This window comes from Neovison vison, chromosome 2 (genome assembly GCF_020171115.1).
Source record: "Neovison vison isolate M4711 chromosome 2, ASM_NN_V1, whole genome shotgun sequence".
In the NCBI taxonomy this organism is placed as follows: Eukaryota; Metazoa; Chordata; class Mammalia; order Carnivora; family Mustelidae; genus Neogale; species Neogale vison.
Genome location: NC_058092.1, coordinates 43,837,083 through 43,864,274, shown reverse-complemented (window position 1 = coordinate 43,864,274; position 27,192 = coordinate 43,837,083). Strand labels below are relative to the sequence as shown.

Here is a 27,192-nt window from a genome sequence, read left to right as displayed (position 1 = left end):
GGTGTTAATTGTTCCTTTTCCCACTCCCTCAACATTTTAAATAAAAATCTACAGTAAATATCTTCTATCTTATAATTATTTAACTATGTGTCTGTCTCCCCACCAGACTAAGAGCTCCCCAAAGGTAGAAATTATATACCATACATTAGTTTCCCCAGTCCAGTCCCAGAAACGCAGCTGACAGGCGACACGTTTGCTGATTGAATGAATGAAAAGACCCAGTCCCTACCCAGGGGCCCAGAACCTCCAATTTAACCACAAGGAAAGGACCAAAAAGCTACTGGAGTGGACTTTAATGGCACTTATTTTCCCAATTTCCTCTAGCAACTGAACACACCAGGAAGACATATTGATGCCTAGACTTACAGGTAACTCAGAGGTCTCAGGAACCTCTCTGATCCCAGTTCAGGATCAGGATCTGACCCTTTCACTGTGGACAGGGTGGAGCTAAGAGGCGCTTCTTAGTGGCCGGGCAAGCTTACGTGAGTGTCTGCGAGCCTCCTTCCCTTTGCCAAGCACTCAGAATAGCTCCATTAACGTTCATGGAAATTCTGCACATGCATCAAGGAGAAAACAGCCACAAATAACACAGCCTGCCTTTCCAAATCTCCAAAGCACATCTCTGCAATCATTCCACTTTCTAACTATCACCACTGAAGCCTTTCAGCCAGACAGCAATTTGTTTTCAACTTACTCTGGGTTCCTAAGTTAGCAGAACTCTTTGGATGTTTATAAATGAAGCTTCTCCTTCCTGTCCCTCTCCCTGCTCCAGCTTCTCTTCCACACAGCCCAATAAGAAACTAAACAATTTCTGCTTGCAATCAGTCCAGACTCCTTCACTTTGTGCTCAAGACCCTTCAAATTTGTCCTGGTCCTTGCCTTTCTCTCCAGCCTCATCTCCAGGTACTTTCCTGCAGGTGTCTTCCACTCTAGCCATCCCAATCACTCCCAGGTACCACAGTTCTGAGGTTTTCCATACACCTCTACCACCTAATTACCTATTTCTGTCCTTTCAGACCTCACACAGGTAACACCTCCTCCAGGAAGCATTCCCTGACTGGATCAAATGCCTTCTTTGTATGCCTACAACTACTCATTCAGCTATTCAGTAAATGGTTATGAAGACCTAGTTTATGCCAGGGCTCTGTTCTAGGTGTTGGACGTACAGCAGGAACAAAACAAAGGTGATGGGTAATGAAGAAATAACTGTTTCAAATAGGGGATAAATAGTCTGAAGAAAATAAAACAGGTTAGGGTATTAAACAATGATTGGGAGAGAGGGATGTTTTATGTAGGGCAGTCAGTGAAGGCCTCTCTGATAAGGCAAACAGAGACCTGAATTGAGCGAAGATAGGAACATGCAGATATCCACGGAAAGAGCACTGTGATCAGGGGAAGAGGTAAGTGCAAAGTCCACAAAGCAGGAATGTGTCTGGTGTGTGTATCTGGAACAGTAAGGGAGCCAGTGGGACCACACAGGGGTGAGAAAGGGAGAGAATTTTAGGAAATGAGGTCAAAGAGGCAGCCAGGAGCCAGATCAAGTTGAGCCTTGCAGGACATGGTAAGGGCTAGGGATTTTGCTCTGAGAGAAGGCACTAGAAGGTTTTGAAAAGCTAGAATCTGTTTTACATGTTTGAAGGTTCATTTCAGCTCATGTGTGGATTCTAGACAATAAAGGGAACGAGGGTGGAGGCAGAAAGGGCACAGACACCTGCACATCCATTAATTCCACAGTTAAGTACTGGGTACTACTATGGGACAAGCACTCATCTAAGGACTGAAGATACCCAGACTAGAAATAGGAATTCGGAATTCTGGCAGGATTTCTGAAGGAAGTTACAATCGAGTGCAGACAGGATCAAGAGCATAACCATAGAATATGTGGGTATGTACAGAACAGCATACAGGGTATTACAGTAGGGACAGGGGAGAGGATTAGGTAGACAGTAGCATTCCAGAGAAAGAGAACAACATGAGAAAATGCTCAGGGTGGGGGGTGACACGATGGGCTTTCCCGTTTCGATAAGTCACTTTATCTCTAGCACAGAGAAGTCAGTTGGAAGACATTAAGACTGGAGGCAGAAGGACCAGTTAGGAGGCCATGTGGTCATCTGGACAAGAGAGGATAAAGCCCTGAAGTCGTACTAGAGATGGAGAAGAGACAAGAGAGTCTAGATCTAGGTGAGAAGTGAAACCATAAAGACCTGACTGGGTTGAGGGCAGCAATGAGGAGCCTAGGCTGACCCCCAGGTGTCTACCTGAAGTGCCAGTATTGCCAAGTGAAAGAAGACAGGTCACATTTGAGATGCCCACGAGACATCTGGGAGATAGTGTCTGAAGCTGAGGAGACAGGTATGGGCTGAAGATACAACCTGGAGTGTCCCGGGCGTGCACACAGTGCCTAAGAACATGAATGGGGGAAATCGACCAGGAGGACCGTACATGTCAAATAGACTTGAGTTTTGAGTTGTAAATCTGCCACTCACCATCTGTGTGACCCTGAGTAGGTTACTAAACCTTCTGAGCCTCACTTTCCTCATCTTTAATTAGGTACTAGTATTATTAATTTTCTAAATGTCTCCCACAGTGCTGAGCACATGGTTAAGTGCTCAGTTATTATTCCAGCTCTAAGAGTTATGAGCAGTGGGGAACCGAACAAGATACTCTGCTTGGTGAGCCTCGAGCTACTGCTAGGGATCCCCAGTGCCCTGAGGAATGGGTGGTCAGTGAGCAGGTGCTAAACAAATGAAGAAGTCTAAAAAACGGAAATACAACAGATGAGAGGGTTAAACAGGATTATTAAACCACGACGTAAAGATCAACGTCAATGCTAATAAATTATCTTAGGAAAGGTATCTAGCACTTAGAAGGCAGATGACATTAGGCCCCTTCCTTTTGTCCTTGCTTTTTAACTTAGCTCCTCTATTTTTTTTTTTTTTAATTTTAATCTCCCCCATTCCACTGGCCCCTTCTTTTCAGATTATAAACATACACCAGTCTCCCCTAACCTAAAAAGCCTTCCTTGGGTCTTATTATCACCCTCAAACTCTTATCCCATCATTCTTTATTTTCACCAGCTGTCCCCTTTCTCATCCCCCCAAACACTTTACAATGAACAGGACACACCTTTTGTTTTAGGGAAAAAAAAAAAAAGGCCCAGTTTATTATTACTTTAAAAGAGCAAATGCCATTTACGTAACTGTTCAAGCAGCCCTATACAGCGGCATTTCATTTTAGGATATAGATGTATTTTTTTTTTCTACTATGATATTCGTTTCAAGAGAAATTTCATTATGTATCTTCTGCGGAGCCCTAAACCAAGAGGCAGTGTATTCAAATAAACCCCAAGGTGTGGGGAGGCTTCAGGCCAGCTCCTCATTAGAAGCCTCAGCATGGGGGCTCCGGAGACCAATGCAGAAGGTCTTCCAGGGAGAGCTGCAATGTTCAGATAAGTGAGTTCTGGAGAGAAGGGGTAGTTGGCTGGCTCCAGCAGGCTCACCCCTGGGGTAGAGCAAAGAGAACAGACAGGGGAGTTCTGAGAGGCACGGGAGCTGTCTAAACTCAGGGGGACGGGACTGAGCGAGCCGCCGTGGTAATTGAGTTTCAGTTACCCGCAGGGTGGCGAAATCAAGTAGTCACTTCGTTTGCCTGACATGGGGGAGTTTAGAGGTGTCCTTGGCACACTCGCAGTGAAATCCATCTCCCTCTCATGGGGCTGGGTGACGGCGACCCTACTGAGCTCCCCAGTGACAGCCGGCTACGTCCCGCGAGGCGGCACAAGCGCACTAGAGCTAATGAAACCTCTCCTGCTGCCTGGCCCGTGGGGCTCTCGGCAGCCCGGCTGGAGGAATGGCACCAGGGGAAAATTCAGCGCCACCGGCAGCAGCCGCCACCCAAACTGCAAAATGTCTTTGAATGGCAGCGAGAGGGGCCCATTTTGCTTTCTGCCCAGCCCAGCGCTGGAACCATCCTCGGGTCATTTTTTGTGGTTCTGTACAAACGTGCCGACTGGCAGCGAGCCGTTCTTCACCTGAGCCCGGATTTCAGCTCGGTGCTTTAATGTGAAGACCAGGGCTCTCACGGTCCGCCGGTATGGCCCGTTAATGAGGCGGGAGCAGAGATGAAACGCTTCCTGCTCGATATTTTCAACCAGTAGGTGATCCATCTAAAAAACAGCAAAATTATCAAATTAGGGCCTTGCGTTGCATATGGATTAAAAGCGAGAGAGGCTGGAGCACTCTGCTCAGAGGCCTCCATTAATCAACTGAGATTCAAGGACATCTACTTCCTGTCACAAGAGAAACAGGAAGAGCAAATTAATTCCACCCTAGCAATTAAGGAACAAGGCCATGTGCTTAGTGACAGGGACCTCAGTCACAACCCCTGCCGGGTGGTAATATTTGCCATTATAACAGGAAACTGGCCGGCACTAAGCAACGGGTACTGGGCCCTGTACTTTACCAACCAGGAAACCAAGACCAAGGATAATAAATCAGTCTAACAGTTTATACTTTTTTTGTTTTTTTTTTTAAAGTGCCTTTTAACCCCTTACAGCATTTCAGAAACACAGGGTCTGGGTCTTGATATGTGTGTAGAGCAGCTTATAAATCACTTTTCACATTTAATGCTCACAGCTCCTGTTACCTCATTTTCTCGATGAGGAAATAGGTTCAAGGGTGAAGAAAGGTTCAAGGTCTTACAACTAAGAGGCAGAGCCAGGACTCTGACCTGGTGCCCTGACCCCAAAGTTCGCGTTCCTCTTCTTTCACCGTACTAACTGGCCCCTTAACATTCGGAGGGACCAGCTGAGTCTGAAGAGAGCTCTGCGGGGCCAGCTGAGCAGAACAGGCCTGGGGGATGGGACCCGCAGCAGTTCTGGGTGGTCCAGCTCCGGCCCAAGCCCTCCTCAAGTCACAGACCTCATTGGAGCAGCACAGGTCTGGGTCTCTGTCCACCGTCAGGATCCAGGCCAGACTGAGGTGCTGGTTAGGCGTTCCCCTCACTACCCTCCTTTCCAGGCCCATCTCTCCCACTACTCGTCTTGCCAGTCCTGACCACAGCCCAGCCTGAGCAAGCAAAGTGTTCTGACATACTGCTGGGCCTCTGCCCACATATAGGCTCCCTAAGCAAGTTCCACTTTTCCCAGGAAACATGCCTATTTGCATGTCAAAGCTGAGCTAAAAACCAAAAAGCTAGAAAAGTAAATCCGAGCCTAAAGGACTGGAAAGTCTTCCTTGGGTGGCCACAATGTCCTAAGCTTCCCTTAGACATTTTCATAATATAATGATCTATTTTTTTGGTTCCTTGAAAAGAGGAAACAAATTTCTCTTTCTTGCTTTTTTTCCTTCCCTCCTTACCACACCACTCATTCAAATACTTAGTCAGCACTTACTATGTGCCAGGCACTGTGCATGGGCTGAGGAAAAAGCAGTGAACAAGGACGACAGTCCTTGACTCCATGGAGAGCACAGCCCCGTTGGAGAAAGGTAGAGAACGGATTCTGAGTATACCAAGTACTAGGAAAGGGGACAGGAGTTAAGTGCTGGGCTGCAGAGCTATGACACAGGGCCCCATCCCAGGAAGCTGGCTTCGGGAGGGAATGATGCTTGATCCGAGAACTCTGGCCAGGTGAAGGGCGTTTGCCTCATGAGAAATTCACTGAGCTCTGCGTATGTCTTCTGGGCACTTTCCTACGTATGTCCTATACTTCTGTTTAAAAGAAAAGCTTAAGAAAAAATTGTACCAAAAATAAAAAAGGAACCCCCGATATTTGATAAAATGTCCTCACGTAAGAGAGAGACCAACAGACCAAAACAAATAGAAATAAAGGAACTTGGAAGAAAGGACTGGGCAGAATGTAGAACAGCACTGAGAGAGAAAGACAGAGACAGGGTGAAGGACTATCTAGGCCCAGACATGTGCCTACATGTAGCAGACAAAAGATCAAAGATGTTCAGGGAAGTCTGTGATCCTGATGACTATCTCCGAGGCTTGTGCTGGAGTGAGAGCACTTGGCACCATGGTTCTCCAGAACCCAGATTCCTTGAGCTTTTCATGGACTCCTGGGTAGGCACCAAAGTCGCCCCTTGCCTGAGGCAGCCCTGGTACCAGACTACTTTAGTAGGAGGCAGGAAGGGTGGCTGTCAGCCCACAGCCCAGCAACACTGCCAGAGAAGCCCCTCATCGGGGGGAGGATGATCAGTCACTGTTCAGACTCACTTAATGTGACAGGCAAGAGGAAGTCTTCATTTTCCTTTTTTTCTTCTTTTCTTTTTTCTTTTTGAGGACAGTGGTTGTGGGGGAAGAAGGGTTTGTGTGCATTTGCAAAAATACATCATAGCCATTCCATTACACTACAGTCTATATAAAAAAGAAGAACTTTGAGAAAGCCTTAGAACTCACATAACTGGATATCATCCATGCATCATCCACCAAACAGCTACTGAATCACTACTCTGAGTCTGGCCAGATCTGGGTATTGGAGATACTGAGCAGAAACACCTGACCCCTGCCCTCCAGAACTCACAGTGGAGAGAGGAGGCCCTGGATACAGATAGTGGAGGGGGAGGAGGGTCAGTTCTGTACCAGCGCTGTGATGGGAAAAGCAAGCAAGCACCTAACAATTCTCATGCATACCTCTTATTAAATGAAGGCCAATCATAATGAGGAAAAACATCAGTGGTATTAAAAAGTAAATCATAAGGGAAGATAGGTTATCACACACTCACCCGTACAAGATCATTGCACAAAGTGAAGAGCGTCTATCTTGTAATTGCCTTGGAATATTTCAAGCCGACCCAAGTTATTGAGAGTTCTTGAGTCAAGTTTTGGGTGAAAGGACCAGAGTCTCACTGAGATCTTGAGAAAGAGAGGTTTTGCTGTGAGATACATCCACATGAGTGGGAATGGGAGCAGGAATGGGATACATCTGAACAAAGGGGAATAGGAACAAGAAACCTAAGATTTAGTCAGGAATCACATCCTTTCTCTTGTGGGTCTCGAGATCTGCCTAGTCTCTTTCTCACATCTTCTTGCCCCCTCCTTTTTGCCTTACTCACTACCATTTTTTTTTTAAGATTTTATTTATTTATTTGACAGAGATCACAAGTAGGCAGTGAGGCAGGCAGAGAGAGAGGGGGAGGCAGGCTCCCCGCTGAGCAGGGAGCCCAATGCGGGGCTCGATCCCAGGACCCTGAGATCACAACCCGAGCCGAAGGCAGAGGCTTTAACCCACTGAGCCACCCAGGCACCCCTACTCACTGCCAATTTTAAGCGCCTTATTCTCTCCCCCTGTGCTACACATCTCTAGCCAGCTTCTACTCCCTCACAATTCCCCCAACATCCCTTCTGCTTCAGCGCTCCCACCATTGTTGTCCTTGCTATTTCCTAGTTCGTACTTCTCAGAGACAGAGCACCTATGTGCCTAGCTTATCTATTTGTACCTGTAAGTTAACTGTGTGTTATTCAGTTGTCCCTTCACAGACAAACTGGCTTCAGCTGGGCAAGATCTAAGACATGACCACCCAGCGCAGTCTTTCCTCAAGGATTCTGAACCCAGTGGGAAATGGTGCCGTAATCGATTAGTGATGTCTGCCACCTCGGTAAGCTCTTTAAAAGCAAGGTGAGGTCATCTTCACTGTGTTTACCTCAAATGCAGAGCTTCCCACATTGTCCAGTTGACTATCTATTTGCTGATCTCCCTCAGAAGACTCTGAGCCCCTCGAGGGCTATTACCATGTTGGTTCATTTCTGAATTCCTGCTCTATCCCTAGCACTGGTATGGGCACACAGCAAGTGCTCCGGAAGTTATTTGTTAAGCGAGTTAAGTGAGTAAACGAGTATCCTTCTTCCATGCGTGTACCTTCCTGCTTTCCTGTTCTTTTGGTGATATTCTAGACCCAACAGATAATTACTTTAATATGTATTATCTGGCTTGAAAAATCCTACCCATTAACAAAGGCCAATTCAACTGTCATCTCTTCCATGAAACCTTCCCAGATTCGCTCATCAGATCTCACTGTTCTGTCCTTTGTGTGTCTGTACCATTTGCTAGTACCACTATTTCAGACATATTTTCATCCTGCCTTATATTTAGTTAGTCATTGACAGACTCTCAGCCAGGAGACAGTAAGCTTTCTTAAGCCCAGGGAATGCGACTCATTTATGTTTACATTCTTCCCGGCACCAGCAGTAGTAGTACTAAACATCTGTTGAATTGAATATCCACTGGAAGCAAACTTTGTATGAGTTTTCCAATAGTATGATTGGATTTGTACACATCTACCCGCACTCCTCTTTGACCACTTGAATACATTTATGAGAGAGCTGGTCAAAGCCAGAGGTGCAGTCTGAGGCCATTAAACAAAGAGAAAACTAACAGTCCCATATGGGGACGTACCCCTGACCTGGATCTCATTAGCACCATCTGACAACCAACTGGGCCAACCAGCCAGTGTTTCATAACTCTTAATGATACAGGCTCACTTTGAGAATCAGGTTCATTTTTTTTAATGACATAATAGGAAAATGATCACAGGCCGTGAGGTAGGAAGGAGAGTGGATAATGAGGAAGGGGAAGTAAGAGAATGACACCACAGGGGACGTTCATATGAGGAAAGATCTAAAAGACAGGGAAGAACAAAGAAGATCCAGAAGGGAGAGAAAGTAAAGGGGAATGGGGCATGGGTCTCAAAAGTGGAGTTTTTATTCATCTATCCCATTATTCCAAGAACAAGGAAACAATCCATACATCTGGAAAGCAAGACCTGTACAGAGTAATAAAGAGACGCACCTTTTGGCTGTATGGGTATATTCTACATCTGTGGCTTTTACTACTAAAGGATAGGACCAAAACAAACACCATGGAAACATTTTTTTTCCACAAAAATATAATGTGTGATTTTGCAAAAATACACATGCTAGGATTAAACTGTAAAGGCTTTTAAGTCATTGGGCCGGTAACTTACCCAGTGGTTTACTCCTGCCTGATAAAGTACATTTCTAGAGATCTGATGTCTGACTTGAATGCACTCAACATTGGTTACTGTCAAAGACCAGATACCAGATGAGATGGTTCACTGATTTACCCTAACATGGAAATGTTTCAGATGATGATAGGTGCTAGGAGTTTACGTTATATGAAAATGTTTATATTTCTATTCCCTGACATATCAAACTGATAAAAGTACTATCAAATGCTGTTTATGCAAGGAAAACAGATTTTTTTTTTTTTGTCAAGGAAGATGGTAAGATACACATTTTTTAATTTAAAAAAATTATTCTTTGGGAACAAAACCATTCAACTATGCTTAATCTGATATTTTTTCCAATTACATTGGAAAGCACTAACGAATGTATCACTTTTTTAACTTTGCTTTGTAACACTTGAGTGCTTACCACTTGATGTGCCATTTAAAGGATAATTAATGGATAAACTAAAAGGATAATTATTATGGAGTTTAATATAGCAGGCAAACTGCTCATTAATCCTTACAAGCATAGATTCGTTATTATCATTTACTTAAAAAGATACCACAGGGAGCTGGTATTTACCACCACATTAACTACATATTATATACCCACAATCTATGTTTCTGCAATAATTTTGGCTTATTTTAAAAATAAACGTTACGTAAAATATTAAATAGCAAATCTTGTTGGCTAATCGACACTCTGCAAAATAAGGCTTACAATCTTTACATTTTTTTCTTTCTTCCAAGGGTTTAATAGTCATATTAAAGCTTCCTATAGGAAAAGTTAGGCAAACTTACAGCAATATTAATTCACTGTAAATATCAAATAGACATTAAAATTATAAATATGAAAAATAAATATATATAGAAAAGGATATACAAAATGACCCTGATATTGATTGAGATGTAAAATAAAACACAAATGTAAAAAATTGTCAATTTTCTGCAGTTATTTAAATAATCAATAAAAGCATCTTATGGGACATTTGGCATATGAGTAGCGCTTACTAATATGGTATAATCATTAACTTGCCCAATATTCATTTAAAGAGCTATAATAATTTAACAAATAGGAAATGTACCAAAATGTTAACAAGATTATGTCTGGTGGTAGGTTTAATGTTGATTTTGCTTTTCCTTTCTTTTTTTTTTTTTTAAAGATTTTATGTATTTATTTGACAGACAGAGATCACAAATAGGCAGAGAAGCAGGTGGAGAGAGAGGGGGAAGCAGGCTCCCTGCCAAGTGGAGAACCCAATGTGGGGCTCCATCCCAGGACCCTGGGATCATGACCTGAGCTGAAAGCAGAGGCTTTAACCCACTGAGCCACCCAGGCGCCCCTTGCTTCTCCTTTCTTTATTTTCTCATTTTCTAGCATAAGACCCAAAACTCCAATTTTAAAAAGTAAATAACATACCACACGTCCATTTACCTTTCTTTTATAGATTCCTAATTCAGACAGAAAGGTTAAAATATTTTTTCAGAGAATGCAGTGACAGTTCTAGCATTTAGACCTAGACATTTGAAACTGTTTCTTTTGTTAATAATATTAAATTATTCTTCAAGGACACTTTAATAGGGATACCTGAAGAAGCAGAAAAAATATGGATGTTATGTCTGATTTTTCTGGAATATTAACTGACCTGTAAAATTTGTTTATGATGATTAATATCACTGTTAATGAGCAGAAATCTTTCTAGCACCTGTATCTCAAACCACTAATGTCTGAACTGTGAACTGTGAAGACAACAGAGATTATGTCTAGCCAACTGATTATATGCCTTGGAACTATAAGTATGAGCGTTGTCAAAAAATGGGGGAGTAGAGTCTTTCCAATAGACACCATTTATTTTGCCAACAAAATTCCATAGCACAGTCCACACCAGAATTTTTGTTTTGCTGGGAAGGGTAAGAATTTTAAATAGGAAGGAATCAATATCCATTAAATAACTTCTAATCACCATACATTCTACTATTCCGTTATATAAATGTTTCATTTAATCTTTCCAATAATTACAGGTAGTAGGAATTAGAACACTCATTTTACAGATTAAAAAAAAAGTCTCGGAAATGTTCAGGGGTTTGCCTAAAATGACACAACCAGTACGTACTAGAGCCAGAGTTTTAATCCAGGTCTTGCTCCAAAGCCTGCAATCTTTCTAGCATACTATCTCCCAGAACGCTTACAAATCCAGAATCCTTAAAGAAAAAATTAGTTAGAATAAAGCTATAGCACTAAGACCACGAAAGATTTATGAAAACGTGAGGCTCATTTTACTAAGAGAATCATGTTTCGACCAGGACATTACCTCTAATTCCAAGGCTTCTGAGAGTAATTTCTGGGCATTTTTCCTGAATGTCTCCGTTTTAGGGTCGCTCCGCACTTCAATAGAAGGTCTGTCCAAATGTTTTTCCATGAAAGTTCTCCACTCAGTGTAAATTTCTCCGGCAAGACAAGCCACTTCTGGATCTGAGTGCTGACGCATCTTATTCACGGTGTGACCTGGAACAAGGAAAGAGAACCAAGGGAAAGGTGGCTCTGGTGTCTTCTGAAAAGGACAGGAACAGACGAGCTGATGTACAGCACGTAGAAAGTCATTCACATACCTAAAGCTGTAAAAGCTCTTGTGCAAATGAAGACCCATTTCTCAAAGGCTGAGATAACCAGATAATCACAGAGGGAGAATCGCTGGACTAGCCAATGCAATAAGTCAAACAATGGAAGCATAATCAATAGATACTTAAAATGGAACAATTAAAAGTATCAACTCCTTCATTCAAAAATTGCAAGAAAAGAAAATGAATTAAGCATTTATCTTGTCTTCCTGGTACATATTATATTTCAGAACAACCAAATAGCCCTACTTATTGAGGGAATGTTCTTATTCAGCTAATAAGTGTGAAAAGATTGACAGAATTTTTAAACATTTCGTAGCCCGTGATGAAGTAATTCATTCAGGTGACAAGCATCAGTGGATGAACTCATTCAATGAAAGGTTGATGGAGAAATTTATAATGGAGGGATGAGCTGTCAGCACCGGAACCACTAATCAATCTTAGCACCCCTGAGAGTGGGACTTTCAGACAGAGGTGGCACTTCACAGCCCTACCGAAAAATAGTCTTAACCTTCCTCCCAAAGAAAACGAGGAACCAGAATCCAACCAGTCTTTCAAAGCTAACCTCTGGTTTGCAGAAAATAAGAGACAGAGGAATGAGTTAAATTATAGTATGAGGAAAAAGATACATCCAGAATGTGAGACACTCTATAAGACTGCAGGCCTGATTTCTTTAATAGTTACTGGCATTAAATAAAAAATATGATCAAGTTTTTTATTTGAGTGTAGTTGACGCACAGTGTTACATCAGCTTCAGGTGTATAACATAGAGATTTGGTAAGTTTTTCCACTATGCCATGCTCACAAGTGTGGCAACCATCTGTCACCATAGAACACTAGACAATCCCATTGACTATACTCCTTCTGCTGAGTCTTTTTTTTTTTTTATAAAGATTTTATTTATTTATTTGACAGAGAGAGATTACAAGTAGGCAGAGAGGCAGGCAGAGAGAGAGAGGAGGAAGCAGGCTTCCTGCTGAGCAGAGAGCCTGATGTGGGACTTGATCCCAGGACCCCAAGATCATGACCTGAGCCGAAGGCAGCGGCTTAACCCACTGAGCCACCCAGGCGCCCTCTGCTGAGTCTTTTATTTCCATGACTTATTCCTCCCATAATGGAAGCTTGTATCTCCCTTTTCCCTTCATCCTTTTTGCCCAGTCCCCACTCCCCTTCCCTTTGGCAGCCCTCAGTTTATACTCCTGTGTTTATAGGTTCTGATTCTATTTTTTGTTTGTTTATTTATTTGTTGATGGCTTTTTTTTTTTCTTAAAGGGGGTAAGGTTATGGACTGCTATAGATTAAAAGAGTCTTTTGAGTTCAAACTACCAAATTCAATGTGTGATTCCAATCCTCACTGCAACAAATCAACCAACTATTAAAAAGAGATTTTGAGATACACAAGGAATATGAATTTACACTAGATATTAAATTATACCATGAAATTACTGTTTGTTAAGAGTGATAATGGCACTGTTGTTATGTAAGAAAATATCTGTATTTTTAGATGTAGTATGTAGAGTATGTAAGTATGTAGAGCTGAAATTGAAAGAGGTCTAGGAGGGGCACCTGGGTGGCTCAGTGGGTTAAGCCTCTGTCTTCAGCTCAGATCATGATCTCAGGGTCCTGGGGATCAAGCCCCTCATCGGGCTCTCTGCTCAGCAGGGAGCCTGCTTCCTCCTCTCTCTCTCTGCCTGCCTCTCTGCCTATTTGTGATCTCTGTCTGTCAAATAAATAAATAAAATCTTAAAAAAAAAAAGAGAGATCTGGGATTCTGCTTTAAAATATTTAAGCAACAGCACAAAAACACAAAAATGGGAAAGATGAAGTAAGTGGGACCAAATCTTAATAGTTACCGAATTTGGGTGAAGGGCATATGGGGGTGTGTTCTATTATTTTCTTTATTTTTATGTGTGTTTGAGATTTGCATAATAAAAATGGAAAAAGAAGCAAAGGATCTACAAAAGTACTTAGACAAAAACAATTACAGAGAAAAGCCAAAGAAATCAACTAAACATTTGGAATTAAAAACTTACAGAGGAATATTAGATTTATTTTTTTAAAAAATCAATAGCTTCCTTACGTCTATAATAGCTAGTATGAATACAGTAGGGAAAAATCCTGCTTACATGAACAAAAGTGATAAAGCACTTAACAATATATTAACATATATGTTAATGTTAATTAAAACTGGGAAATGTTTCCTCCAGTTGGCTCCAACAGCCCTGAGTTTTGAACCCCTTAATGGCATCTCCTACATGCAGCAAGAGTGGCCGTTTTAAAACTTCATTATTTCCTGTTTTAAAGATATTTTTTCTAAAACATACATCTGACCATTTCGCTCCTCCACGTAAATCTTCCAGTGCTGTACACAAACTTGTATCTTGTCACACAAGTTCCTTCACAATCCGTCCCCTCCCACCTACTTTCCAGTGAACATTCTATCTGCTTAGAATACCCTTGCTTCCCCCTTTATCTGGTTAGTTTCCATTCTGCCTTTAAGACTCAGTTCAGGAGGGGCGCCTGGGTGGCTCAGTGGGTTAAAGTCTCTGCCTTTGGCTCAGGTCATGATCTCAAGGTCCTGGGATGAAGCCCCACATCAGGCTCTCTGTTTGGCAGGGAGCCTGCTTCCCTGCCCCTCTCTCTGCCTGCCTCTCTGCCTACTCGGGATCACTGTCTGTCAAATAAATTAAAAAAAAAAAAAAAAAAAAAGTCAGTTCAGGAGTCCCCTCCTCTAGCAAGTCCTCTGTAATACCCCCCGTCTTGGGTCGGCACCTCTCCTCCTCTGTGCTTCCTTAGCACCTTGTGCTTCTGTTCCTCACAATAATTGTGGTAATTAGTTGTAATTAGCTGATCAGCTACCTCTCTAACCCACCAAAGAGAGCTGGAAGGCAAGAGCTGTGACCTGTTCATCTTTGTCTCTCCAGCAGAAAATAGTGGCAGGAGGGAGGGGTCGGGAGAGTGAGTGTGAAGTAAATGTTGGTGGAATGAAAGACCCATATGAAGAATGACATCTTTTACTAAAATATAGGAGGAAATGGAATGAAGGGGGAAAATGCACCATATTATAAGATAGAAAGGTTAGTACAAAGAGATACGAGTAAGACACAGTTCCTGGAATTTGACCTAACTTACCTTGCCCAGGTGTGCACAGAACTGTGTACAAAAATACCCTTATAATACTGTATGTGATAGTGAAAAGTGAGAAACAATTAGAAATCCATCATTAAGGGTCCAATCTGTTAAATAAACTACAGTCCATTCGAACACGAATGCCTTGCAGCCATAAAAGACTAGAAGAGCTCTACATGTAGTAACATGGAAAGATGATTACTTTATTCAGGTTCTCTGAAGAGCACGCACAGTATGAGCCAATATTTACTTTTAAAATTATATTTGTGTATACATATAAGCACATAGATTTGTTTATAGGCAGAGAAGTAAGTCTAAAGAATTTATAACAAAATCATTAACCGGGGTCTCCTCTGAGCAGTAGGACTGCGCACGTCTGTGCAGTTCAGCTCTGTCACGTGGACAGGCTCAACCTATAAGTAATCCTAACCTCATGGGCTGTGCTATAACAGAAACAGAGGTACACTCAGATTTCTCCGAACACAGATCCTTCGCTTCCATGTGTTCCCCTTCTTGTCCTTTTCTCTCTCCAAGAAAGACACTGTTGGTCCAGCTTTATATGTGAGAAATGAAGGTGCACAAGTCCCCCAAACTGAGAGTCCTTTTGTTGGTCAAATCTGATGGATCTTCTCCACCCTGATGTCACATGCTCCCCCTGTGGCCTCCAACATTGCTGTCTGTCTGCTGAAATACTCTCTTCCATGGCTTTTTGAGACACCACCTGTGACTGTTCCTTCTCTCTCTTCTGCCGGCTATGTATGTCTTACCTAACCTTTAATTATTGGTGAACCCGAGCTGGGCCATTGTCCTTGGCCTCTTCTCTTCTTTCTCCACCTGCTCTCCCTGAGTAATCTTACCCACTCCTGTGGTCCAACTGCCATCCGCAAGGAGATGACTCCCAAATATGTATCTCTAGCCCAGAGGCTCTCACTGGGCACAAGACCCAAATGTCTAGTCTCTGGACACCTCCATCTGCTTCTTTCGCAAGTGCCTCAACTAAATACTTTTAAAAAATGTATTTAAATTCAGTTAAGTAATTAACATATAGTGTATTATTCGTTTCAGAAGTAGAGTTCAATGATTCATCAGTTGTATATAATTCCCAGTGCTCATTATATCACGTGCCTTCCTGAATGCCCATCACCCAGTTACCCCATCCCCTGATCGGAAGCAACCCTCAGTTTGCTTCCTATGATTAAGTAACTCAACATTTCTAAAATGGAGAATGGAATGCATTATTATCCCCCTCAGTCCCTCTTCCTGTACTTCCTGTACTTGGCCCCACCATTCACACATCATTTCAGGCCCCTTAACATTTTTTATCTTTCCCTTTCCTCCTCACCCCCTTTTCTTCCTCACTGCTACCCTAATTCACGTCCTCACCACCTTTCTGCAGGTTTACTGCAGAGACATACTAACCAAACTCGGTCGCCAGTGTGGCCTTCTCCAACTCATCCTCATTACTCAAGTCAAAATAACTTTTGAGAAACACAATTTGAGGGGCACCTGGGTGGCTCAGTCAGTTAAGCATCTGCCTCTTGGTTTTGGCTCAGGTCATGATCCCAGGGTCCTGAGACTGAGCTGGCATCAGGCTCTGAGCTCAGTGGGGAGACTGCCTGAAGATTATCTCCCTCTGCCTCTGCCCCAACACACACACACACGCACACACACATACTCTTTCTCAAATAAAACATAAATTTTTAAAAACACAATTTGAGGGGCGCCTGGGAGGCTCAGTCCGTTAAGTGGCTGCCTTTGGCTCAGGTCATAATCCCAGTGTCCTGGGATCAAGTCCCATATCAGGCTCTCTGCTCAGCTGGGAGCCTGCTTCTCTCTCTCCCTCTGCCTGCTGCTCCCCCTGCTTATGCTCTCTCTCTTCCCCTCTCACTGTCAAATAAATAAATAAATCTCTAAAACAAAACAAAACAAAACACAATTTGATCTCATTACGCCCTTACCAAAAGCCCTTCAATGGCTCTCTCCACTGCCCTTAAATTAATTCCCAAGTATAACATTCAAGCCCTCAATGACCTGGAAGCTCTTTGGCCTTACCTTTCACCTTGTCACCCCCTTCCTCCTTCCGGTCACCCCCAACCCTTCTGCCCCTTGGCTTTCATGCAGTAAGTTCCAGTTGTGGAGAGCAACTTGCAGGTCCTTGTTTCAGGTCAGGCCTTCTGGCCTTCTTCCATTTCTGCGCCTTAGCTCACACTGTTCCCTCTGCCTAGAATGTTTAAATGCCCACCTTCCCCTCTAAACTGTAAACATCTTGAGGGCAGAACGCCATACCTTACTCCAAGTTACAGTCCCAGCTCATGGCATGGGGCCTAGCAGAGCACAATCAATAAATGTTTGCTGAACTGAATCAAACAGTTAAATAAAAACCAATAACATTTGGCTTTCAAATTGCTTTTGTACTCCCATTTGAATATGGATGCAGTTGATTGGAAAAATCACACAACTGCAAACAAAATAATGGAACTATACTACAAAGAACTGAATCCAAAGGCGCTGGGAAAATGAAAAGTTTCTAATTCTTACCCATTGTGAAGAATTCTTCCTGCTTACCATTCCAGATTGTATGTGAATTATCCCATTTAATTTTTATAACTAAACAATGAATTAAATACTAGTATTATATCACCTTTTACAAATGAGAAAATGAAGCTCGGCAAAGTAACCTGCCCAGGGTTTTGCATCTACTAAGTATTAAGCCAGGATCTGAACACACATGGCCTGATGACAGAGCCTGCACCCTAAACCCGGAATTCCTTGTACCTCTCTGTCATTAGGGACTGGCACATAGGGAGTGTTCAACGAAGCTCTGTTGACATACTGCTCTTCAACTTCTTGCTGTTCCCAAATCAGAAAAGAGCACAGGCCTTGAGAGCGCAGCGCACTGGCCAAAGGGCAGAAGGATTCACCTTTCAATCCAGGGCAATGGGGGTCACCTCACAGATGCCCCACAGGGTCCCCACCCAGACTGGTCAGGACGTGCTGCCAAACCAGTGAAGCCCTCCCAGAAAGGACAGTACCATAAGGGAGCCCAGAAGGATGCAAGCTTTGCCAGCAAGCGGGCGACAGCAGGAAACGCCGTCGGTCTGGGTCAGGAAAAGAGAAAGAGAGGGCATCTAGGAAACCCTTTTCTCAAGAAAAAACAAAACAAGATGAAATAATAAATTTTAGATCAGAGAGGGAATTTCATGGTAACAGTAACAACAGTTAGCCACTGTGCTAAAAGCTCAGAACAGATAGGTGCTGTTATGATTCCCCATTTTGGAATCTTTACCTTGGTAAAGAATCCAAGGACCTAGAAATTCAGTGGCTTGTGGGATATGGCAAGTAAGAAGTGGGACCAGGTTTCAAATATAGGCAGTGTGGCTCTAGAGCTCATGCTTTAACCCTATACTCATGCCCCTGGTGATGATACAGTCCTACCTCTTCCTGATCAAGATGAAAAAATGTGAGGCTCTGTGACCTTTCCCCAAGGTCACAAGTTGGTCAGTGGCTACATCAAGGAAGTTAATGATCTGCAAAGTCATTATTTGCTCCATGAAGTTTATGTTTGAAAGCAGGCAGTGCCACTGGCTGGTCTCATGATCTAAGTCAAGTCCCCTAGGTTTAAGGGCAAGGGGTTTCTGCATCCCAGAACACTGGTAAGACAAATTCCCTGCAGGAAGCAGTCTTTTGCTCATTTGACAAACATTACCAAATACGAATTATGTACCAGGCTTTGTGCTAGACACTGGGACAGAATGTTGAGCAAGACAATCCTGTACCCAAGGAGCCCCAGGTAGTTCTTAGCATAGGAGAAGACACCTAAACAAAACAAAATATACAAAAGTGTTACTGGTAGGTCCAGGATCCTAAGACGGTATTGAAGGGGAACTCCAGGGAGGGTCAGAAGGACAGATAGTCGATTCAGCTGACAAAAGGGCCAGGGAACACCATGAAAAAAAAGAGGCAATTCTTGTCCTGAGTGTTGACAATGATTCAAGAAGAGAAGGAGCATAGTGAAGGAGAAGACAGAACCTGAACTAGCAGGGCATAATTTAAGGACTGTGGGAATCAAAGTAATGATCCTCAAGGATGTCCATGCCCCAATCCTCAGAACCTGTGAACATGTTACCTTACGTGGAAAATGGAACTTTGACGAGATTAAGGTTAAGGACCCTGAGATGGGAAGATTAGCCTGAATTATCTAAGTGGGCCCAATTTAATCACACAGGTCTTTAAAAGTAGAAGAGACAGAAGGCTTGTGTCAGAGAGATAAGATGTAAGAATTCAACCTACCACTGCCAGTTCTGCAAACGAAGGAAGGGAACCATGAACCACGGAATGCAGGTGCTTCTAGAAACAGGAAAAGGCAAAGAAACCGATTCGTCCCTAATGAATCCAGGAAGGAATGTTAGCCTTGCCAACACCTTGATTTTAGTCCAATAAGAACTGTCTTCTGACCTATGAAACTGTAAGATAATCTGCATTTCAAGGTTTTAAACCACTAATTTTTGTGGCAATTTGGCAGGGCATTATTCAATAGAAAATGAATATACGAATCTATAAGAAGTTCAATATTGCTAAAGCAATGACACAATCTATTAGACAACTTCAAAAGAACAGGCCATCTGAAAGGTCCTTGCCACGAACTTATTCCATAACCTTGAGCAAGTTAAATCACAAACCCATTCATTCACCCACTCACTAACTCATTTATTCACTCAACAAACATTTTTGGCTTCATACAGAAGACTGGGTTTCACCTGGGTCTTGAGGGGGAAGCAAGAGTTTACCATGGACAAAGGTGTACTTTTAGGTTTCAAGAGATGACATGACATGATATAAATACATCATAGCTTTGTCACTTATTATTTGGTTTTCTGACCAAGGGCAAATTACTTCAAACTCTCTAAGCCTCAGTTTGCCCATTTGCAAAAATGGAGAAAATTGTAACATTCCCCTCATACGACTGTTATCTGGATCAAGTGAGATCACAGATGGGAAAGTACTTTGAGGGTAACAGGGTTTTTCGGTGTTGTTGATCAATCATAAATGAAAATAAGACATCTCTGAAATCAGATCAATAGGACAGACATATAATTTTCCCATAATAGTCATATGTGCAGTATTGCAAAAGGGGCCACGCTTGCTCCCCCTAGTCAAGAGGGCAAGGCCTGACCCCATCGCCTTACCGGACATTTAGCCCATACCCCTTGCCCACTTATTTCCTCTATAATAAAGGTATCTAGTCAAAGAACCCTTAATTTAGTGCCAGGTCCAAAGGCTTTTGCCCAGCCAGCCCCTGACTTTCCAGACCACTTGAGAAAAGTGAGGTCACACATTTCTTTTGCGTGTTAGGATCTGCATGCCATTTTTCTGCCTTGCCTCTCTCCCTCTTCATTTTTAATTACACTCCCTCTGTCTCTTCACTGGCTCCTGTTCTCCCTCCTACTTACCCACCACAGACATTCTCTCAGTTTCAATCCTTTAGCCTTTTCTTTTACTTTTATTCAGAGAATTCAACCACTTAGGTGACTGTAAGCAAATGCTTCTGGGCAGATGACTTCCAAATACGTATTGTCCGTCTTACATCTCTCTTCTGATTTCAATCCACTGTTCCAGCTGCCTGTTGGACATTTCTACCTAAAGAGTTTATGCCCAGCAAAATCCTAAGCATGTTGACTAAAATGGGAATACTAAGAGAATAATACTCTCATTTGGGGTACATAAGAAAAGGTACTAAATTCTGACTTAAGGAGGTATGCTTGAGCAGATGGCAAAACCCAGAGAAATGCTCTGATAAAATAAAGGCCCATATGGCTGGGGTCCGGGCACGATGGCAGTCTGTCTGCTAACCAAGAAAGAACCCTGCCCCAAGAGACATGGGCTCTCATTACATTTCTGGTGCCAACCTCACTAAGTGGCCCTGGATAACTCACTTCATCTCTCTGGGTCTGAGCTTCTTTGTTTATAAATTGAAGGAGCTAAATGGATTTAAAAGTGTTATGACATTGATTTTAGAGAATTCAGAAAAAGAAAACAAAAATGGTCAGATCTCAACAGTAAACAGGCAAATAATAAAAACAATTCACAAAAAAAGGACAAAATGCCAAAAAACACAGACAATTTATTCTGTGCAGCAAATGAAAACAAGGTGCTATTTGTACCTATTAAATTAGTAAGATTTTAAGAAAGCAGCAGGAATATAAATCAGGACATTTCTAAAAGTCTTAAATTTCAAAAATTAGTGAGGACAGGAGATACATACCCAAGAGTCACCTGAATTAAGTCACCTCAGTTAAACTGGAGAAGTGGACAAGCTCTCTGGTTAAGTTCTTTCTTTCTTTAAAGATCTTATTTCTTTATTTGAGACAGAGAGAGACAGAACATGAGCATAGCATGAGCATTAGCTGGTGGGGAGGAGGCAGAGGGAGAAGGAGAATCAGATTCCTGGCTGAGCAGGGATCCCTGCCCAATGAGGGGTGAATCCAGGACCCTGAGATCATGACCTGAGTCAAAGGGGGATGCTCAACTGACTGAGCTACCCAGAGGCCCTTCTGGTTAAGTACTTCTAAAGCAGTGGACTGAGGTCTGAGATTTTTGGAACAGCACCATCTGTTAAGGGAAAGGGACGAGAACGAAGAAACAGAGGAAGGCAGGAAGTGGGATATATAAAGCTAGAGCGAGCCATGGAGAACATCTTTGTCCTTGTCATTTTCATTGATTTGATCAATATATCCTGAGCTGCTGCTATATGCCGCACTAACAGTTGAAACACGCTGGTGAATAAAAGAGCAATGTCCTGCAAACACAGAGCTGCTAGTTATGAAATAAAAAACAAAGAAGCAGATAAATGAGTCATTATAAACTCAGATAAGGGGTATGAAAGAAATAAACATATAAAAAAAGAAATGAACATATAAAAAAATAGACACAGAACTGGGAAGAAGTTCAGTGTCATTAATGTCAACAGAAAAGAGAGTAATCAATGGTCTCAAGTTCACAGTTCTAGGAAGATGAGAAATGAGACAAGACTACTGGATTTGGATAGAAAGAAATCACTTGTGTCCTGCAAGGAAAGAATAGTGGTGTGGGAGAAGCCAGGACAGAAAGGGTTTTAATGAAGGAGTGAGGAGGGGCAGAAATGGAAGTTGTATCAATCATTTTTAAAGGAATGTGGCTATAAAAGACAGAAAGAGATGGAGGAAAGGACAACACAGAGAAAGGCATATTGGTGTCCTCATTCCCTCTCACCTCCACAGTCAGACCTTGCTAAGGCTGGTCCCTTCTCCCAGACAAGGTCCCTCTGTGAGCCTGTCACTAAGCAGGTTAGTGTCTCCTCTGTTCCAAAAATCAGAACTTTCTTCCATCTCACATTCCGTTTCTGATACTGCTGCCTCTCTCTTTTCTTTCAACACAAACCTTTTTTTTTTTTTCAAGATTTTATGGATTTATTTGACACAGAGATAGAGAGCACAAGCAGGCAGAGAGGCAGGCAGAGGGAAAAGGAGAAGCAGGCTCTCTGCTGAGCAGTGAGCCTGATGCAGGGCTCCATTCCAGGACTCTGGGATCATGACCTGAGCCAAAGGCAGACACTTAACTGACTGGGCCACCCAGGTGCCCCTCAAAACAAAACTTCCTGAAAGAGTTGTCTACTATCAGTTTCATTTCCTTATCTTCTCCTCTCTCTTCAAGCTTCTGCTCCCAACCTTGCTTTTGAAACTGTCCTTACCAAAATCGTTAAAGACCCTACTTTGCAAAATCCAACATCCAATTTCTAGATCTCATTTATTTGGCCCTTTGACAACAATGGGCATGCTGATCTCGGCCACCACCCCTCCATCCCCAGCAAATACCCCACTCCTTCCCACTGTATGACAGCATGCCCTCCTTTTCCCCTTCTGTTTCTCTGGTCACACCTTCTCAATTTCCTTCTACAAGTCTCTTCAATATTGGTATGCTGTAGGATTTGGGACTTGGCTCTTAGCTTTTCTTATATATTCTCCCTGGACAAGGTTACTTATTTCTGGTGCCTCAATGTCTGTCTATATGCTGATAATGACTCTCAAATAGATATGTATATGGTCTCTCCTTAGCTGCAGTCTTATACATCCATCAAACGTCTTACTGGACATTTCCTCTTGGCTGTCCCACAGTATGTCAAACACAACACAGTAAGTCTAAAATTGAACTTTATTCCCCCCATCTCTATAGTAATAAGTGGAACTGCCATCCACCAATTTGCCCATATTAGAAATCTGGACCTCAACATTCATTTCTTTATCTTCATTCCCAACATCCAATCAAAAGCCATGTCCTTTAGATTTTATTCCATTTATATCTCTTGATTCCAAGCACATGGCTCCATCCCCATGATCACTATCCCATCCAGGCCACTCTCATCTCTCACCTAGACATTTTAATTGCTTTTTAACTGGTTTTCTTCTAGGTCTGCTTCTCTTCAACACTCTTCCCATGTGGTGGACAGATTTTTCTAAGATGTAAATCTGAATATGTCACTCCTCTACTCAAAACCCTTCAATAACAACCACTTATTTTCCTTAAGATCTCAGGCTTTAAGGTGGACTAAAACTATCCACCGCAATAGATTCTGGATAAAAGTCACCTCATTCCCTCCTCCAAGAAAGTAAGCAGAGGCTAAAGGAGTGGGGTTATCCTAAGGAGTGATGTTAACAGCAATGCTGCTGAAACTCTTAACTTTGGACCAGTGGTAAAGTGGGAGAGCTAACTGTGGGACTCTGATACTGGGCTGGGATCCTTACAGGATGTGCTAAATATTCCAGGTCAGAAGTGGTCTTTGACTACTGGCAGAAACAAACAAACAAAAAGAGTTAATTCTCTAGAGGGAAGCTCCAACCTAACCCCACAGAATTCCCATGGATTAAAAGGGGGAAAAAATGACCTCACAATTAAAAATCAACAAGCACACGGAAAGGCAAGCACCAAGGGAGTCAGAAGAAACAAAGATTTAAATCCTCAAGAACTACAAGTCCTAAAATAGATGAAGAATACAGAAGAACCATACATTAATATTTAAAGAAACAAAAGGTATGGGGTACCTGGATGGCCAGAGGGTTAATTGTCTGACTTTGGCTCAGGTCATGACCTCAGGGCCAGGGTTCAAGACCCAAGTTGGGCTCCACGCTCAGCGGGGCATCTGCTTGTGGATTCTCTCTCCTCCCTCCCCTCCCCTGCTACTTACACATGCAGCTCTCACTCTCTCTCAAATAAATAAATAAATCTTAAAAAAAAATAAAGAAATAAAAGGCGCAGTGAAAAGGATGTACAAATACTATTGAAAGAGACAGATTGGGGTGGGGGAAACTCGTAAAAATGCAAAATGGCTTTGAAACAAAGAACTCCATGAATGGGCTAAACAGCAGATGAGAGTGAGCTGAGGAGGGAATTAATGACTTGGAAGATCTATATCTGAAGAAATTTCCTGGAATTCTGTGAAATAAGGAGATAGGATGACTGATAAGCTAACTGTTGAATCCCCAACTGAAGGGAATAGCAAAAATGAAGGAGGCATTTTTGATGAGATAATGGCTATAAAATTTCTACAAATGAACATAAATCTGCAGATCCAGGAAGCAAAATACATAAGAAATACGTGCTACAGTAGCCAGTCTACTAATAACCTCCAATGATTAACCTGTATGCCGTTGCCCCCGGGGCAAGATTTTACCTGGGTTGGTCTGTGTGACCAACAGAATATGACAGAAGTGATAGCATGCCACTTCCAATTTCAAGATTTCCATGCAAGATGCTGTGGCATCCATCTTGGTTGCTCTCTCTCTCTGAGGGCTTGCTCTGGGTAATGTCAGCTGCCATGTCATGAGCAGCCGTAAGGAGAAGCCCAAGTGATGAGGAAGTGAGGCCTCCCATCAGCATTCCTTTTTTTTTTTTTTTTAAAGATTTTATTTATTTATTTAACAGAGAGAGAGAGAGAGACAGTGAGAGAGAGAACACAAGTAAGGGGAGAGGAAGAGGGAGAAGCAGGCTTCTGGCTGAGCAGGAAGCCTGATGTGGGACTTGATACCAGGATCCTGGGATCATGACCTGAGCCAAAAGCAGATGCTTAACGACTGAGCCACCCACGCGTCCCCGGCATTCCTTTGAATGAGCATGTTGAGATGCTCAAGCTCTGGTGAAGCTTTCAGATGACCACAGCCCCAGCCAACAGCTTGAAAGTAACCTCTTAAGAGACCGTGAATCAGAACCACCCAAATAAGCAGCTTCCAGATTCCTGACCCTCCGAAAAACCATATGAGGTAACAAATACTTAGGCTGCTAAATTTGGGGGGACTTTTTACCCAGGGATGGGTAACTAATACACACACTAAAACCAAACAGACTTACAAAGAACTTTCTCCATCTGGTCCAGACTGTCTCCCATTTCACTTCTTGCCACACTCTTTCCAGCTTATTACATTTCAAACACACCAAGCTTTTAGTTTCTGGAATGCATCATGTTCTCCCCCACCTCCAGCCCTCTATACAGCTCATATGATGTTCCCCACTTCCTAACATGTTCTTCAACACCTTCTTCTCTATTTCCAACATGTGTACTCTGTTGGCTAGCTTCTACCCATCATCAGAGCACTCATCACACTGTATGATAAAGTCTTATTAAACTGTCTGCCCTTCCATTAGACTGCAGGATTCAAAAAGGGGGACAATATCTGTCTCCTTCATTATTACGCCAACACAGTTCCTAGCACAAAGAAAGTAGTCGGTAAATATGTGTCCCTTATAGCCCATAGGATAGAGACAGGCAGGAGTCTAAAGGTAGAAGAATATAAACATTCTCAGGCAATGATCCAAATGAATTTTCAGCCTAGCTACTGAAATAACTACAGCAGAACCGAGAAACCCCTATATTCCATATAATCTCAGGTTTAGGGAGGATTTGGAGTAGGGTTAGGACTCAAAAGTTGGATACTTTCCAGCTCCTTCTAAGTTAAGCCCCTGTGTTATGGTTTCATTATGATCCTTGAATTGAAATCTATGAACATTAGACACACCCATTCTTTTTTTTTTTAATTTGTTTGTTTGACAGAGAGAACGAGAAAGCACAAGCAGGCAAAGCAGCAGAGGGAGAGGGAGAAGCAGGCTCCCCACTGAGCAGGGAGTCCGATGTGGGGCTCAATCCCAGGACCCCAGGATCATGACCCAAACCAAAAGCAGTCACTTAACCAATTGAGCCATCCAGGCGCCCCAGACACACCCATTCTTAAAAGCACACTCACAACTGTATTCAAAGGACAAATGGAAATAATATTTTTAAAAGTAATCTCTATGCCCAAAGTGGGGCTTGAACTCACAACCCTATGGTTATGAGTCATATGCTCTACGGATTTAGCCAGCCAGGTCCCCCACAAACAGAAATATATATATATTTTTAAATGATCACCTGTTCTGTATTTGTAGGACAATTCCAGCCTATTCCACCAATATTTAAGATCTGATTAGAAATGGTGTTTGTGGTGTCTGCCTAAATACAAACACACACACACACACACACACACACACACTCGTGTCATGAAATATTAATCACTAGTACCCTCTACTGGTGGAGACACCTTATGGGCCCATATGAATGGTCTTATTGCCCTCTAGTGACCACAACCTATAAAGAGAAAATCTAGCAGCAGATGGGAGAGTCTCCTTGGCCATCATGATAGGGTTTTACGTTCTTTAAGCATCTAATTTTCTCAGGTTCTGGTTTATATTACAGGGGTGCAACTCTCAGGACTCTTGGGGGGCCCTCTGGGGGATTTCACAGAGCTCTTGCCAGCTGTTAGCGCCAGTCTGAAGCTGCTCTCTCTTTTGCTTCTCATGAACAAGAGGTCAAGGGGAGGCAGAGAAGGCAATGGTTGCACTAGCGAGGGCAAGAACAGCAGCTGTGAATGACTACCTTGGACTCCCTAGGGAGTCGGGAGCAGCTTGAGGAACACATGGTGGTCCTCCCTCGCATATTATTCACAGTTGTGTACTCTACTAAAATGGCAATTCAACCAAGTCCCCAACTTACCTTTTAAATATCTCAATGCTGTAATAAATGATGTAGTGGCAAATGTTGCTATCATTTTGTTTGTACAAACCACACTCTGCGAGTTATTTCTACTCAAGACAGAAAAGCTGAGATTAAACATCAAGATTTAACTGAAATGTCATCTCTTCTATGAAGCCTTTTCTGAATTCCCCAGATGTACGTGACTGCTCTGTCCTTTGTACCAGCATGTGCCTTGTACAGATCAGAAGGATAGCCAGGATATTATTTATAGGTTTCTGTTCATAACCTACAATATTTTCTGCTCCTGATGTCTACGTGCTTGTTTCTCCCACCGAACCCTTGTGGTCATGTCTCAGACATCTCTGTACAACCAGCATCAAACACACTTAAAAAGTTATCCTTAGGGGCACCTGGGTGGCTCAGTGGGTTAAGCCTCTGCCT

General features: G+C 42.6%; 1 protein-coding gene across 2 annotated transcripts in view; it reads right to left on the bottom strand.

Moving 5' to 3' along the window:
- Nucleotides 1-3,132: 3,132 nt before the first annotated feature.
- TCEANC2 (transcription elongation factor A N-terminal and central domain containing 2) overlaps nucleotides 3,133-27,192 on the bottom strand; it is a 36,347-nt gene continuing 12,287 nt past the window's right edge. The window contains exons 4-5 of one of the 2 annotated variants that reach the window (XM_044238297.1): nucleotides 11,282-11,475; nucleotides 3,133-4,165 (exon numbers count right to left, since the gene is read on the bottom strand). In XM_044238297.1, coding sequence (XP_044094232.1) covers nucleotides 3,977-4,165; nucleotides 11,282-11,475 — 383 coding nt within the window. In that variant the 3' untranslated portion in view covers nucleotides 3,133-3,976. Of the gene's footprint in view, nucleotides 4,166-10,801; nucleotides 11,172-11,281; nucleotides 11,476-27,192 lie in introns of those variants that run through there. The other variant, XM_044238298.1, reaches the window with a different exon arrangement.